This window comes from Capra hircus, chromosome 22 (assembly GCF_001704415.2).
Source record: "Capra hircus breed San Clemente chromosome 22, ASM170441v1, whole genome shotgun sequence".
In the NCBI taxonomy this organism is placed as follows: Eukaryota; Metazoa; Chordata; class Mammalia; order Artiodactyla; family Bovidae; genus Capra; species Capra hircus.
Window position 1 is genome coordinate 37274133 of NC_030829.1, and position 14578 is coordinate 37288710.

At 48.2% G+C, this 14578-nt stretch overlaps 1 protein-coding gene across 3 annotated transcripts in view; it reads left to right on the plus strand.

The window, feature by feature from the left end:
* PRICKLE2 (prickle planar cell polarity protein 2) overlaps nucleotides 1-14578 on the plus strand; it is a 352315-nt gene that overhangs the window by 295628 nt on the left and 42109 nt on the right. For all 3 annotated transcript variants that reach the window (XM_018038277.1, XM_018038278.1, XM_018038279.1), the window contains 3 exons: nucleotides 31-234; nucleotides 3740-3926; nucleotides 9609-10481. In XM_018038277.1, coding sequence (XP_017893766.1) covers nucleotides 31-234; nucleotides 3740-3926; nucleotides 9609-10481 — 1264 coding nt within the window. The remainder of the gene's footprint in view (nucleotides 1-30; nucleotides 235-3739; nucleotides 3927-9608; nucleotides 10482-14578) is intronic.

Here is a 14578-nt window from a genome sequence, read left to right on the forward strand (position 1 = left end):
CGTACTGACCTGTTTCTGTTCACCTCACAGTGTGGAGGCCAGATCAATGGCGGGGACATTGCTGTGTTTGCATCGCGCGCCGGCCACGGTGTCAGCTGGCACCCACCCTGCTTTATTTGCACCGTCTGCAACGAGCTCCTGGTGGATTTGATCTACTTTTACCAGGATGGGAAGATCTACTGTGGCAGGCACCACGCAGAGTGCCTGAAGCCGCGCTGCGCAGCCTGCGACGAGGTCAGAGCTGGCTCCGCTCCCTGGGGCCCGCAGCCCCACTGTCATCCCGGGTTTCACCGTGGCCAGCACGTTGCCGTGTGGTTCCTGCATGGAGGAAAACCATAGGCCTCTCCAGCCTCTCCTATTAACTCTTTTGAGAGCAGTTCTAGCCCCATCCCTGTTTGCTAGAATGTCCGGGACTGTGACCTGCTTTACTGAATTTGACAGTCTCATAGGAAAACAGTTTCTGGGGCACTAGGTCATTTCAGAACTCTTTAAAAAAGGGGGAGGGGGAGGGATTGTTGTGGAACTTTCAATTGCAGCCAAATCCAAGGGAGCAATCATCATTAGTAATAATGTGTCATTTCTGAATATCTTAAAATCTTGGGTTTCCTGAGATTCGATGGGACAGATTAGGGTGAGAAGAGAAGAAAATGAGTAGTGTGATGTGATTCTCCCATAATCTGTGAAAGTCCTGATGAGGATTCCAGGGCAGATGGCTACTCCATTAGGATTCTTCTGCCCCCATACACTCACTCACCCAGGTCAGAGAGCAGACTGGACCCAAGGTTCAGACCTCATCTTTCGTCCCAGCCGAAGTACACCCAGGTGTGGTCTGGGAGCTGAAAGGTAGAAAACCTGGGTTAGTGTAGAAGTTGGGAGCAGAAAGGAAAATGTTCTAAGCTTGACCACTTTTACAGGAATAATTTGGGGGAAAGGTCTTGGGCAGGGGGTTCTTCCTGTGCAAAATATACTTTTGGTTCTTTCTTGACCCTGTAAGGCTATTTGGGACCCTGTAAACAACACTCCACTTTGTCACCCAGAGACCACAGATACGTGGCATTTCTTCCTTACAAACTGCCCATCAGAGACTCACTCTTCTAGGAGGACATCTATCAGTCTTAACTAGTACGGATTCTCATGCTACCGCTGATGTTCATTAAGAGACACTCTGAGCAGGTAGTTGGTACAAGTTTGTGATTATAGGCAGCGCCTTTCCCTGCCTGCCTTAGTTGCCCCATCTGGAAGCGAGTGCTCTTAATACTTTATCTAATAGGAAATGAAGTAGGATGTTAAAGCACTTTGAAATTTTTGCTTATTGAGGTCTAATTCATACAGCATAAGATTTACCCTTCAAAGGTGTGCAGTTCAGTGATTTTTAGTATATTCACAAAGTTGGACAGCCATTGAAGTGAAGTCGCTCAGTCGTGTCTGACTCTTTGTGACCCCATGGGCTGTAGCCTACCAGGCTCCTCTGTCCATGGGATTTTCCTGGCAATAGTTCTGGAGTGGATTGCCATTTCCTTCTCCAGGGGATCTTCCCAACCCAGGGTTCGAACCCAGGTCTCCCGCATTGTAGACACACGCTTTACCGTCTGAGCCACCAGGAAAGTCCATTACTACTGCCTAATTCCAGGTCATTTTTATCATCTGAAAAGAAACCCCAGAAGCATCAGCAGCCACTCCCCTTTCTCCCCTCCCCCCAGCCCTGGCAACCATTCATCTAATCTCTCCATGAATTTGTATATTCTGGACATTTTGTATAAGTGGATTAATGCAGCATATGACCTTCCATGCATCGCTACATTCACTTATCATGATGTTTTTGTGGTTAACCCGAGTTACAGCGTGTATCAGTACTTTCCTTTTCATGACTGAATAATAAGCAACTGTATATATCACATTTTGTTTAGCCATTTATTAATTGGTGGGCATTTAAGTTGTTTCCACTTTTAAACTGTTTTAAACAAAGCTGCTGTGGACATTCATACACAGGTTTTTTTGCGGGCATATATTTTCTGTCCTCTTGAGTTTATATCCAGGAGTGGAATTGCTGGGCCATATGGTAGTTCTATGTTTAACTTTTTGAGGGGATCTAAACTGTCTTCCAGAGCAGCTATACCATTTTACATTCGCAGCTATCAACAAATGAGAATTCCAATTTCTCACATTCTCCTCAGTAGTTATTACTGTCTGTCCTTTAAATTATAGGCACCTGTGCCATGCTGTGCCTAGTCATTCAGTCGTGTCCAACTTCTTAGGACTCCGTGGACTGTAGCCCCCCAGGCTCCTCTGTCCATGGGATTCTCCAGGCAAGAATACTGGAGTGGGTTGCCATGCCCTCCTCCAGAGTATCTTCCCAACCCAGGGATCGAACCCAGTTTCCCACATTGCAGCAGATTCTTTACTGCCTGAGCCACCAGGGAAGCCATATAGTCACTTAGTGGGTATGAAATAACATCGCATGGTGGTTCTGATCGGATTTTTCTTAATGGCTTATAATGTTTATCTTTTTTTTCCATGTGTCTGTTGGCTATTTGCATATCTTCTTTTGGGGAGTAATGTCTCGTTGAGTCTTCTGCATATTTTTTCAATTGGGTGATTTTCTTTATTGTGTCCTTGTGAAACTTGTTTACATATTTTGGAGTCTAGTCACTTAGATATGTGATTTGCAAGCATTTTCCCTCATCCTGTAGTTATATTTTCACTTTCTTAATGATGTCCTTTGAAGCAGGAACGTTTTGATTTCAGTGAAATCCAGCTTCCATTGTCTCATTTGTTGCTTATGCTTTTAATGTCATAGCTAAAAAACCATTGCCTAACTGGAAACCGAGTTTTTGAAAATTTGCATCTTTACTTTTCTTCTAGACATTTTATAAATTTTTTGCTTTTACATTTAGGACTTTGATCCCTTTTGAGCTAACTTTTATATATGGTGTGAGGTCGGGGTTCAGCTTATTCTTTTGTGTGCAGTTATTCAGTTGTACCAGGCAGGTTTATTGAAAAGACTGTTCTTTCCTCCATTGAATGTCCTGGTCACCCTTGTCAGTCATCATTTGGCCGTAAATGTCTGAGATTATTTCTGCCTTGATTACTGCAGTTTGTAGGAAGTTCTTAAATCTGTGCTTTGAAATTGAAAACAAGTCTGTCTCATGGGTCAAAACAGAAATACCTCTGAGGGTTAGGCGGTTACCGTAAATAAAGGTGACTCATTTTAAGGTAACAGCAAGTGGTGAAAAATATGACAAGCTGCAGAACTCATCACTCATCTGAAAGCAACAACCCCTTTTATTGTCACCATGCAGGAATGTATAGCACACGTTGCCAAATACTGTATTTTCAAAAGAGAAACCAGGATCCCAGGTGTTTATATGACATTTCTCATTTTCAAAAAATACCATATATAATCCAAATTAAACAGATAATGGCCAAAATGTCCATGAGCTGTCAGCTGTTAGTCCTTCTTTATATTCTTTTCAGTAAACCATTCTTTGTCTGAATACACTGTGGTTAAATTAATCACTGGCCAGGTCAGAAACTGTTTAAATGTGCTTTAGGAAAATCCACATGTGGAAACTGATATAGGTATAGAGTAAATATATATGTGTCTACTTCTGTTTAATAATTTGTGGGCGGGACCAATTTGCCTACCGTTTTAGTTTGGGGCCCTCATAGCTTTCCTCCTTTACAGTGTATTCTCATGGCTGTTTCTTATCCACTGACCTTTTGGCCTCTCCATCTGCAGATCATCTTTGCAGATGAATGCACAGAAGCCGAGGGGCGACACTGGCACATGAAACACTTCTGCTGCTTCGAGTGTGAGACAGTGCTGGGTGGCCAGCGCTACATCATGAAGGAGGGAAGGCCCTACTGCTGCCACTGCTTTGAGTCCTTGTATGCAGAATATTGCGACACCTGTGCCCAACATATAGGTGAGGCAACACTCGGTGCTCGTCTTGGTCCTACTCTGACTGGATCTCCTTTGTGTCTGGTATAGTTAGAATCCCTTTGGTTGCAAGCAATAGCAATCCAACTGATACTCCCTTAAGTGAAAAAGGAAATGTCTTGGTTCATAATACTGGAGAAGCCAGGGAGGATGTTGGTTTCAGGTAAGGATGGATCAAGGGATTGAAGAGACTCTGTTTTGTTTTTTTTGTTTTCCTCTGTGTCTCAGCTTGCCTTCTGTTGGCATCATTTGGAAACAGGGTGCCTTCACAAGGTGTCACAATGACCCCCACACTTATACATACCAGCTTTAGCACTGTTCTCTAAAAAGGATGAAATCGTGACTTTTCCAATATCCAAGTCAGGTCCTCCAAATAGAAATGCTATAGCCAGCCATTAGGCCATCTGTTCTACCCTGGAAAGAAATGAAAAGGGGGTTCCTGTTGGTCTACCTGAGTCTTAGACCCACCCCCAAGGCGGGGCTCATGATGGACAGTCTTCACTACCAAGCAGAGGAGGAGAGGTCTCAGAGGAGGTGGAAATATAAACAGATGTCTTCCACGGCCTCCTCGGAAAACCTCAGGAATCAGCAGAAGGAGGAAACAGAACGGTCCTCTTGGTAGCAAAAGATAGTCAAGGAAACCAAGTGGCGACTGGCATGCATGTCCTGAAAGAAATCAGCAAAAGCCGACCCAGCCAAAAACCAAAGCGAGAAAACCTCAAATAGCTCCGAAGCTATAAACGCCTCAAATAAGTGGCAGATTTGAGATAGTGAAAATCATTTTCCCTTTTCAAGTAACGGATTCGTTCAGCCCTTCAACACTATTCCTGATCATGCAGCATCTGGAGCGTCTTCACTCAGCTTGCCTGTTCTGGCACCTTGAGAATGAGCTGCCCTTTAAAAAGAGAAGAGAAGTTGGCAGTGGATGAATGTCTCTGAGACCAGCAGCCTGATCTTCCTGTGGCTTGTGCAGTTCCAAGAAATCTGCCTGGAGGCTGCCAACTCCTTACCTATCGTGGGGAGGTGTGGAGATCATCAGTCTGGGAGCCCGTTTTACCTCGCTTAAAAGATTTTATCGGGAACGAAAAGAGGTGCCCTTGTCTCCCTGGTTCATCAGAAGTGAATGCAGTCAGATGAGAAGTTAGTTCATAATTTGAAGGGCTTGGGTGCTGATAAAAGTCACAGCTTTCAGACACCTACTATATCCTCAGGGGTCCTTTGTCGTTGGAGGGTCCATCCCATGGGCTCAGACCTGCCTCCATGGAGCCCTTCTGAGCTGAAGTCCCTGCCAGGCCCAAGAATGAGCAGTGCTATGCCAACCTGTGTCCAGCAGTGTTCCCATCTGGGAGCTGGGCTGTCCGAAAAACCCCCTTTCCCCCACCCCTGAAATCTTCACCTCTCACAGCCTGATGCCTCAACTGGGTACCCACCAGCTTCTGTTTCTCACAAGTCAAGGCGGTTAAACAGACATACTTCCCTATATTCTGAGAGCTAGGAAAGGAAAAGACCCTGATGCTGGAAAAGACTAAGGGCAGGAAGAGAAGGGGTCATTGGAGGATGAGATGGTTGGATGGCATCGTCGACTCAATGGACATGAGTTTGAGCAAACTCTGAGAGATGGTGAAAGACAGGCAAGCCTGGTGTGCTGCAGTCCACGAGACTGCAGAGTCAGACATGACTCAGCGACTGAGCAACAAGGAAAGGAGGGTCTTGATCTGGACAACGGGCTGGGGGTGGGACTCGGTCAGGAGAAGTGGTGTGAGGTGCTGACCCAGCACTCTCTCCGTGGCTCTGGGTCTACAGGGAGATGCCTGCTTGGATGAGAGAGGCAGAACGCACATACAGCAGCCCTCCCCCCGCTTGTTAGTATTTCTGTTTCTTCTGTCCCTTTTCAGTGAGACTTAAGCCTCTCCAGAAACTGCCACTTAAAATTTTTGCCCAGCAGCCTGGAAGAGAGAAAATACGTCTGTCACCACGGCATGCACACCTCTGTTTTCCCCGTTTTCCCGTTTCTGTCCTCTGTAGCTTTGATTGCCATTCCCTTCTCCTTCCCTCTGAAATCCATAGAAAGACATCCATGCTTTATCAGGAAGGGGGACCACTGTGGCCTGCAGTATTATCACTGCTGTAGTTAAAATGTTGTCCCTGATTTATTTTTTTCCCTTAAATCCACTTTTCTGTAAAACATACTTTTCCTGCAGCAGAGAAAGGGTGCGCTCTGTGTATCATGCATACCACAGTGTATGGATGCTCTGCTCTGACCATATTATCCAAATATTCCCTATTTATACAGCCGCGCAGCGCGAACCCTGCATCAGGCAGCTGTTGCCAGGGCAACGGTACTTTTGCCTGCACACAGCAGAGTAAACAGTCCTATAAACAGACCAAGGCTGTAGCAGCGGTAGACATATACACCCTCAGAGAAGTACTTAAAGGGCTTAGAGAGGGAATAAAAAAGGAACGCTTAGATGTGGAATGGCCAAGCCCTTTTCCAGATGTTTAGAGTTCAGGAGCAGTTCAGAGCACCATCTGACATCGTTGATGTTTATCAGGGACCATGTTCCTGTGCCGGCTGGGCCGCTTTGGAACACGCCTCATCCTCCTCTCTCCCCACCGCGACCCAGCCTTGTGTGGGGCCCCCACCCCCAGAACCAGGCCCGCACTGCTGCATCTGAGCGTGTTCCCTTGCAGGAGCGCGGAGAGGCAGCTGGTGGAGCACAGGCCGTAGGGACTGGACTTCCCACACCTCTGACAGGCAGCGGGTGAGGCTGCAGCTGCAGGGGAGGCCGCGCTGAGTCGGAGCTCACAGCGAGGACCCAGGGCAGCCGGGTGTCAGCTCCAGTTCTCCGGACGAGGAGGGCGGGGAGGGGGAGGACCTAGCCAGCCTCAGCTCTTTCTTGGGTAGCATCCAGGTAGCAGCCCTCAGGGCAGAGAGAGACAGGTGTTGAGACCTCATGAACACACAAGAAGACCAGGAGTTAGCAGAGTCTAAGCACTGACTGCATCTTAACTCAGTTCTCACAGCAGCCGCATGAAGTAAGCACTGTTGTCATCCCTGTTTTAGTGTAGAGGAGGCGCAGGCCTAGAGACGTGAAGCCACTTGCCTAGGGTCACACAGTCCTTCGGCGGCTGTGCTAAGCTGATGGGTTTCAGGGTCTTTACAACCTGCTGGCGTGGTGTGGAGCTGTGGTTTGAACCTGTATTTGTCTGAGTCCTGAGGCCTCATTCTTAAGTACTAGGGGCTTCTGCTCCCTCCAATAGCCTGGTGAGGGAAGTGTTTTTGTGGGGGTTTTGCTTTGTTTTAAATTTCTATTGGAGTATATAGTCGCTTTACAATGTGGTGTTAGTTTCTACTAAACAGAAAGTTAATCAGCCGTACATCTCTCTCTCTCTCTCTCTCTATATATATATATATATAGATGTACTATTTATATAGACGTTTCTCCGTATATATATATATCCTCTTTGGGAGGATTTCCTTCCCATTTAGGTCACCACAGAGCATTGAGTAGGGTTCCCTGTGCTACACAGTAGGTTCTTATTATCTGTTTTATACATAGTATCAATAGTGTATATATGTCGATCCCAATCTCCCAGTTTATCCCACCCCCTTTTCTTCTTGGTGTCCATACATTTGCTCTCTACATCTGTATCTCACTTTCTGCTTTGCAAATAAGATCATCTATATCAACTTTTTTCAGATTCTACATATATATGTTTAATATGATATGTTTTTCTCCTTGTGACTTACTTCACTCTGAATGTCAGCCTCTAGGTCCATCCACGTCTCTACAGATGACCCAGTTTTGCTCCTTTTATCGCTGAGTAATATTCCCTTGTGTGTGTGAAGCCCCAGCTCTGGGCCTGCTGTCTCTAGCCCCATCCCTGCCAGTTCTCACTCCTCCTGGGGAAGTGGTGCTGTGACAGGGAGTTGATTGAGTCCCTCACTCACCTTGGGGTGCCCTTGTGGCTTCTCATGTCCCTGTAAATACCCCCTTTTGGTCCCTGTAGCCTGATACCTAAATAAGCAGAGACCCCCTTAGTTTGGGGAGGAGCTTCTAGGAGAAGATCATACCTTACTCTTCTCTCTCTCTGGACCAGGGACATAAAGATAGTGAGGCGAACAGAGAAGGGCCCGGAGAGGCTGCTGTACTTTGGCCTTTTGCTCTTGCCCTTCTCCGTTTCCCTGTTTCTCATTCACACCCTCTCTAGACAAGTCTCTAAAGGTTATTCCTGGACAGTTCAGACTCAGGACTGTCAGCCACCACAGGTGACGGTTCCCATCCATACTGCCTTTCAGGGAAGACATTTATCACGAGCTATGAGGAGTCTTGCCAAGGTCCCCTCCTATCCCACAGTCACTGCTGGGTCTGCACTCCTAAGGGGTGGGGGAAGGGGCCCCCACCACTGCTGGCTCCCATTCTGCCTGTTTAGTAACTGCTGTCAAAAGATTTCCCTGTATGATTACCTTAGTAACAGACGCAGGTGCCTCTCTCACTGACCTGGCACAGGTCACGTGCACACCCTTAAACTAGTTATTGGGCTGGGAGGAGATATGGTATTTTTACTGAACAGTGCCAGTCCAGCTATGGCTTTAGCCCCACCCAAAGCTCATGGCCCAAGGGTGGCAGGAAGATGGTGTCCCACCAGGGGGTTAAGTCCTGTACCCGTAAGAGGGCAGAACACCCAGGGGTATGGGAAGTTCCTGGAAGCAGGTGTGACAAGATTATATAAACCAGGCATAGCTTTGGCACAGGGAGGAAGTTACACAAGGGATATGCATACTTATGGTAAGGAGATGTCTTTGACAAACCAGGTCCAAGTTTTTCCCTACCATGAGCTGAAATCCACTTTTTTCCTTTCCACTGAGCTGCTAAACTGATGTCCCCTTAGAGTGTTATATGGTAGTGAAGGGATTCAGTTCACTTGCCCATTTCGCATGTGAAGAGGCCCTGGGGCATGAGCCATGTTCATGGAGATACCCGGAAACTTCATCATCTAACTTCACTTTTAGTAATTAATAGATGCACGTATGTAGTGGCTCATTGTCAAGCAGTATTCGTGCTGTGAAGAAAATACAGCAGGTGAGGATGGACAACGGTCAAGGGTAGCTGTGAGGGTGGACAGGACCAGGAAGTAGAGTGAAAGAGATGATTATCAAGGTCATGGTTAGGAGCCAGACGTGCTGGGTACAGATCTCGTCTGTGATTGCTAGCTCTTCTGCGCTAAGCAAGTTATTTAATTGCCTATGCCTCTGTGTTCTCATCTGAAAAGTGGACATAGTATTAGAGATCTGCCTCCTGCAGTTGAGAGGTTAAGTGAGTTCACATATATGCAAAGCATTTAAAGCAGTGATTCTCACACCTGAGTATCATTATTGCTGTTTATCTGGAGGAATGTGCCCTGGGCAGAAGGATTCATGGACGGGCCACTTTGATCTGGTTTCTCTGCCCTCAAGGCACATGAGTTAAGGAGGATCTGACTGGTAAAATACGGCAACTGTCATAATAAGACATGACTGTTTACGCGAGAGCCTGATAGTCGACCTATTGACATTTTATTCTGCAGCCTCTAGAACCCTGAGCCAAGCCAGGGTGCTGTACGTTTCACGTCGTGTCACAGAGCTGTGAGCAGCTCATCACCCTATTCGTGTCCCTTCTTTTCCCAGGAATTGACCAAGGTCAAATGACCTATGACGGCCAGCACTGGCACGCCACCGAGACTTGTTTCTGCTGCGCTCACTGCAAGAAGTCGCTCCTGGGGCGGCCCTTCCTCCCCAAACAAGGCCAGATCTTCTGCTCGCGGGCCTGCAGCGCCGGCGAGGACCCCAATGGCTCAGACTCCTCCGATTCCGCCTTCCAGAACGCCCGGGCCAAGGAGTCCCGGCGCAGTGCCAAGATCGGCAAGAACAAGGGCAAGACGGAGGAGCCGCTGCTCAACCAGCACAGCCAGCTGCAGGTGAGCTCCAACCGGCTATCGGCCGACGTGGACCCCCTGTCACTGCAGATGGACCTGCTCAGCCTGTCCAGCCAGACGCCCAGCCTCAACCGAGACCCCATCTGGAGGAGCCGGGATGAGCCATACCACTATGGGAACAAGCTGGAGCAGAGCCAGCCGCAGAGCCCCTTGCAGCTCCTCAGCCAGTGCAACATCAGAACTTCCTACAGCCCCGGCGGGCAGGGCGCTGGAGCCCAGCCCGACGTGTGGGCCAAGCACTTCGGCAACCCAAAGAGGAGCTCGTCACTGGCCATGAAGGGCCATGGTGGGAGCTTCATCAAGGAGTGCCGGGAGGACTACTACCCAGGCAGGCTGCGGTCCCAGGAGAGCTATAGCGACATGTCCAGCCAGAGCTTCAATGAAACCCGGGGCGGCATCCCAGTCCCCAAGTATGAGGAAGAGGAGGAGGAAGAAGGGGGCTTGTCTGCTCAGCAGTGTCGGACCCGGCACCCCATCAGCTCGCTGAAGTACACTGAGGACATGACGCCCACTGAGCAGACCCCACGGGGCTCCATGGAGTCACTGGCGCTGTCTAATGCAACAGGTACGTTCTGGTCTCCTGGTACCCTGAGAATGTTTTCGGGGTCTCTGATTGCTGGTCCTCAGGATTTTTGAGTCGTGCCCGCCACATGCCCCTCCACCAGGTTGTCGAGGAAGGTGAACCCCATGCCGATGGCTCCTTTGATTGGATTCCTCCTAAGCGGAGCCTGACACAGGGGTTAAGGTGCCTGTGATGAACATGGTGCAACATGCTGCCAAGGAAGAGGAGCAAGAGAAACAGGGGAGGACAGGGGGAGGAGCCAAGTGAAAAACGGTGTCTGGGCTGGGGTCGAGCTTCAGCGTGAGCCCACAGGGGCTTCTGGAGGATGAGTGGGACCATATGGTGGGGTGGGTTCCTTCTTGGGACAAAGGGACTGATGCTTTGCTCAGCCATGTCAGTCAGTCATTGGTCCTGGGCAACTGGAAAGCTACTTGGGGATCAGGTTGTGGATGTGGGTACAGGGGCAGGAGAGCACCTCTCAGCCAAAAGCGACATTAAAGAGAAAGGGTGGGCGGTTGTGAGCTCCAGTATCTCATTAGGGAGCTGGTTTTAGTGTGTGGATAAAGATGAAAGAAATGAGGATAGATAAGGAGCAAGCAGGCTGGCTGAGAAGGACAAATGTTGAAAGAGACACAAGATAGACAATCCCTTGCCTGCTCTTGCCAACTAAATTGTCCAGCTGTTTTGTGTACAAGTGTAGACAATGTCAGCATTCCCCAAGATGACACTATGCAAAGTGTCATCTGAGGAGCGGGTCTGTCCACAGTGCACCCTGAGATAAGTACTGATGTTAACAGTGTTTACGCACTCTGGGAGCAATTTGACATTATTGCAACATCCAAGCGCATGTTCAGTGGGCTTGTCTCTACTGGTTCAGGTGTGGACCGGACAGGGTGTTACAGACCGGTGGGTGAGTTGTCTGTGGCATATGCTGGGTGTCAGTCCTGTTCAGGTGGGTCACATATCAGGCCACACTGGGCTGAAATATGAAAACTGGTCCTTTGCTCCAGATAGATGGAGAAATAGGAGCATTGAGTGTCTCTGCCTTTTGTGGATGGGACACCAGGAAGGAGACATATGTCTGTCCTTTCCAGTAGGGATCCCAGAGTCCAATGTGTCTGTCCCAGTAGAAAACGCGACAGCCTTATGCATGTCAGCTCCCTCTGGAGGGACAGCCGCCACTGGGCTCCAGCTGGTTGTTGCTGCTTGCAGGAATGTTTATTTATTTATTCAGCTAAGAGTGATACAGCACTCGCCATGGGCCAAACATTCTTCCAAGCACTTGATAAATATTCACTCAGGTAAATCATCACAACTCTTAACATTCTCAGTTCAGAGTAGAAGAAACTGAAGCACAGAGAGGTTGAAGCGCTTGCCCAAAGTCATCCAGCTTTTCAAAGCAGAGATTGGAACCTCTGCATGTGACCCCAGAGCAGCGCTCTTCCGCACATCAGGCTGCCAACCTCATCTGAGCTCCATGCTGTCACATCTTCCAGGTTCCCAAATAAGTTAAAATTATGGATTTTTTTTTAAATGTAAAGCCTATTGGAACTCTCTGCTGGATGCAAAACGCGTCTCTGAGTTGTAGGATGTATGTATGTTGTGTTATTAACCTCATCATCCTCTCTGATGCTTTCACAGCTGTGTGCTCCTTTGTCGTGGAGGACAAAAAGCAGATATCTTTACCCCCATGTTGCAGATGAAAAAAATGAGGTCTTGATGACTAAGCATGTTGCCTAATGTCATACAACGGTGCAATTAGCACAGAGTGATGACTGCCTGGCTTCCAGCCCAGTTTGTGCTGTTCTCAAAAGATTTATATACTATAATTATTTAAGAGGCCAGGAGATATGTATGTAATTCAGACTCTGAAGTGGAGTTTCTCAAAGCTAGACCACCTGTATCAGAATCATTGGCTGCTTGATTGAAACATGAATTGATTAAAACATCCCCTCCAGGCCCAATATATCAGACCCAGTAGAGATGGGGTCCAGGAACCTGCATTTTGAACAACTCCCTGCTGGTGCTCATACAACCACTGTCTAGAGCAGTTGTTCTTGGGTTTGTCTGTTCTGACTTGATTGTCCTCACAATGTAACTTAGGAGGAAATCAGGAGATCCTGATTGGAGGTTCAGTTCAGTTTATTCGTTCAGTCGTGTCTGACTCTTTGTGACGCCATGAATCACAGCACGCCAGGCCTCCCTGTCCATCACCAACTCCTGGAGTTCACCCAAACTCACGTCCATCGAGTAGGTGATGCCATCCAGCCATCTCATCCTCTGTCGTCCCCTTCTCCTCCTGCCCCCAGTCCCTCCCAGCATCAGGGTCTTTTCCAATGAGTCAACTCTTCGCATGAGGTGGCCAAAGTACTGGAGTTTCAGCTTTAGCATCATTCCCTCCAAAGAACACCCAGGACTGATCTCCTTCAGAATGGACTGCTTGGATCTTGCAACCCAAGGGACTCTCAAGAGTTCTCCAACACCACAGTTCAAAATCATCAGTTCTTCAGTGCTCAACTTTCTTCACAGTCCAACTCTCACATCCATACATGACCGCAGGAAAAAACCATAGCCTTAACTAGACGGACCTTTGTTGGCAAAGTAATGTCTCTGCTTTTTAATATGCTATCTAGGTTGGTCATAACTTTCCTTCCAAGGAGTAAGCATCTTTCAATTTCATGGCTACAATCACCATCTGCAGTGATTTTGGAGCCCCCCAAAAAATAGAGTCTGACACTGTTTCCACTGTTGCCCCATCTATTTCCCATGAAGTGATGGGACCAGATGCCATGATCTTCGTTTTCTGAATATTGAGCTTTAAGCCAACTTTTTCACTCTCCTCTTTCAAGAGGCTTTTTAGTTCCTCTTCACTTTCTGCCATAAGGGTGGTGTCATCTGCATATCTGAGGTTAGATGGTTACTATGTATTAAATTCTACTACACTGTGAGGTGCAGGAGGGCAAGGCCATGTCCACATTAGCTCACTGCAACCTTAGCACCTTGCAGAGGCATGTTACCTACTAAGTGTAATCTCTAACAGTAACTCAGAGGGTGTCAGGCATTGTGCTAAATTCTTTATGGAAATTTACTTATTTAATTCCCACAACAATTCTACAAGGCAGTGTTACCGTTTCAGTTTGAAGATGAAGACAATAAAAGAGTTCCCTGGTGGTCCAGTGGTTAGGATTCAGCACCTTCACTGTCATGGTCTGGATTCAATCCCTGGTCTGGGGACTGAAATCCCACAAGCCATGTACTGTGGGTCCCCCCAACCCCCCCAAAAAAAGATGAGGACAATGTGAGACAGTGAGACAGAATAGATAAGCCAGGTTTACCCAAGGTCACATAGGTATTAAACCACAAACTCCGGTTTCCAGCTGGCAGACTGGCCTACAGCCCATGCTCTCCTTCCTTCTGCTGTAGCTCGTAGGGCAGGCGCTCCAGTCACAGCTGCTGACTGAATGAATGAATGAACAGAGAAACCGCCTTTCCCTTCCCTCACTCCTATCCACATCTGCATTTTGATTCTCCAGGTCCCAGCTCTCCCTGACCCTTCACTCCTTACAGAATCTGGCTGATCCTTAAGGAACAGCCCTAGCATCAGTCTCACCACTGTCCCCCTTCCTGGGGACCACCTGACAGTCCGGCTGTTGTGTGGCACCTAGCTGAAGTCACCACTCCCAATTCCAGCTCTCTTCTATGTCTGCTGCAGCGTGACTTGAACCCAGACTCCACCTTGTGCTATAGGCACGGTCTCCTCCCCATGAGTGCCTCCTGCCCGGGTGCCCACCCCGGGATGGTTTGTACTCGTCTCCTTTGTGTTTTCTGCCTCTTACCTGGGCACGTCTCCTCAGACCACCTCCCTTGCTTCTGCCATTCAGTTCTCCATTGGCGCCTGGGCTCTCAGGCTTCCCTCTAGCCCCACCTGAGCCTAACAGACCCATCAACAAACTGGCTGCACAGGAGAAGGAATCCTTGTCTCTTCAGTGAGTCACTGTGCAAATCTCTGGACTGTGAACACCACCCTTCCTGTGAAGACGCAGATCGAGGTTCAGAGTAAGGGCTCTGAAGACTACCACACCTAGGGCTCAGGTCCTGGC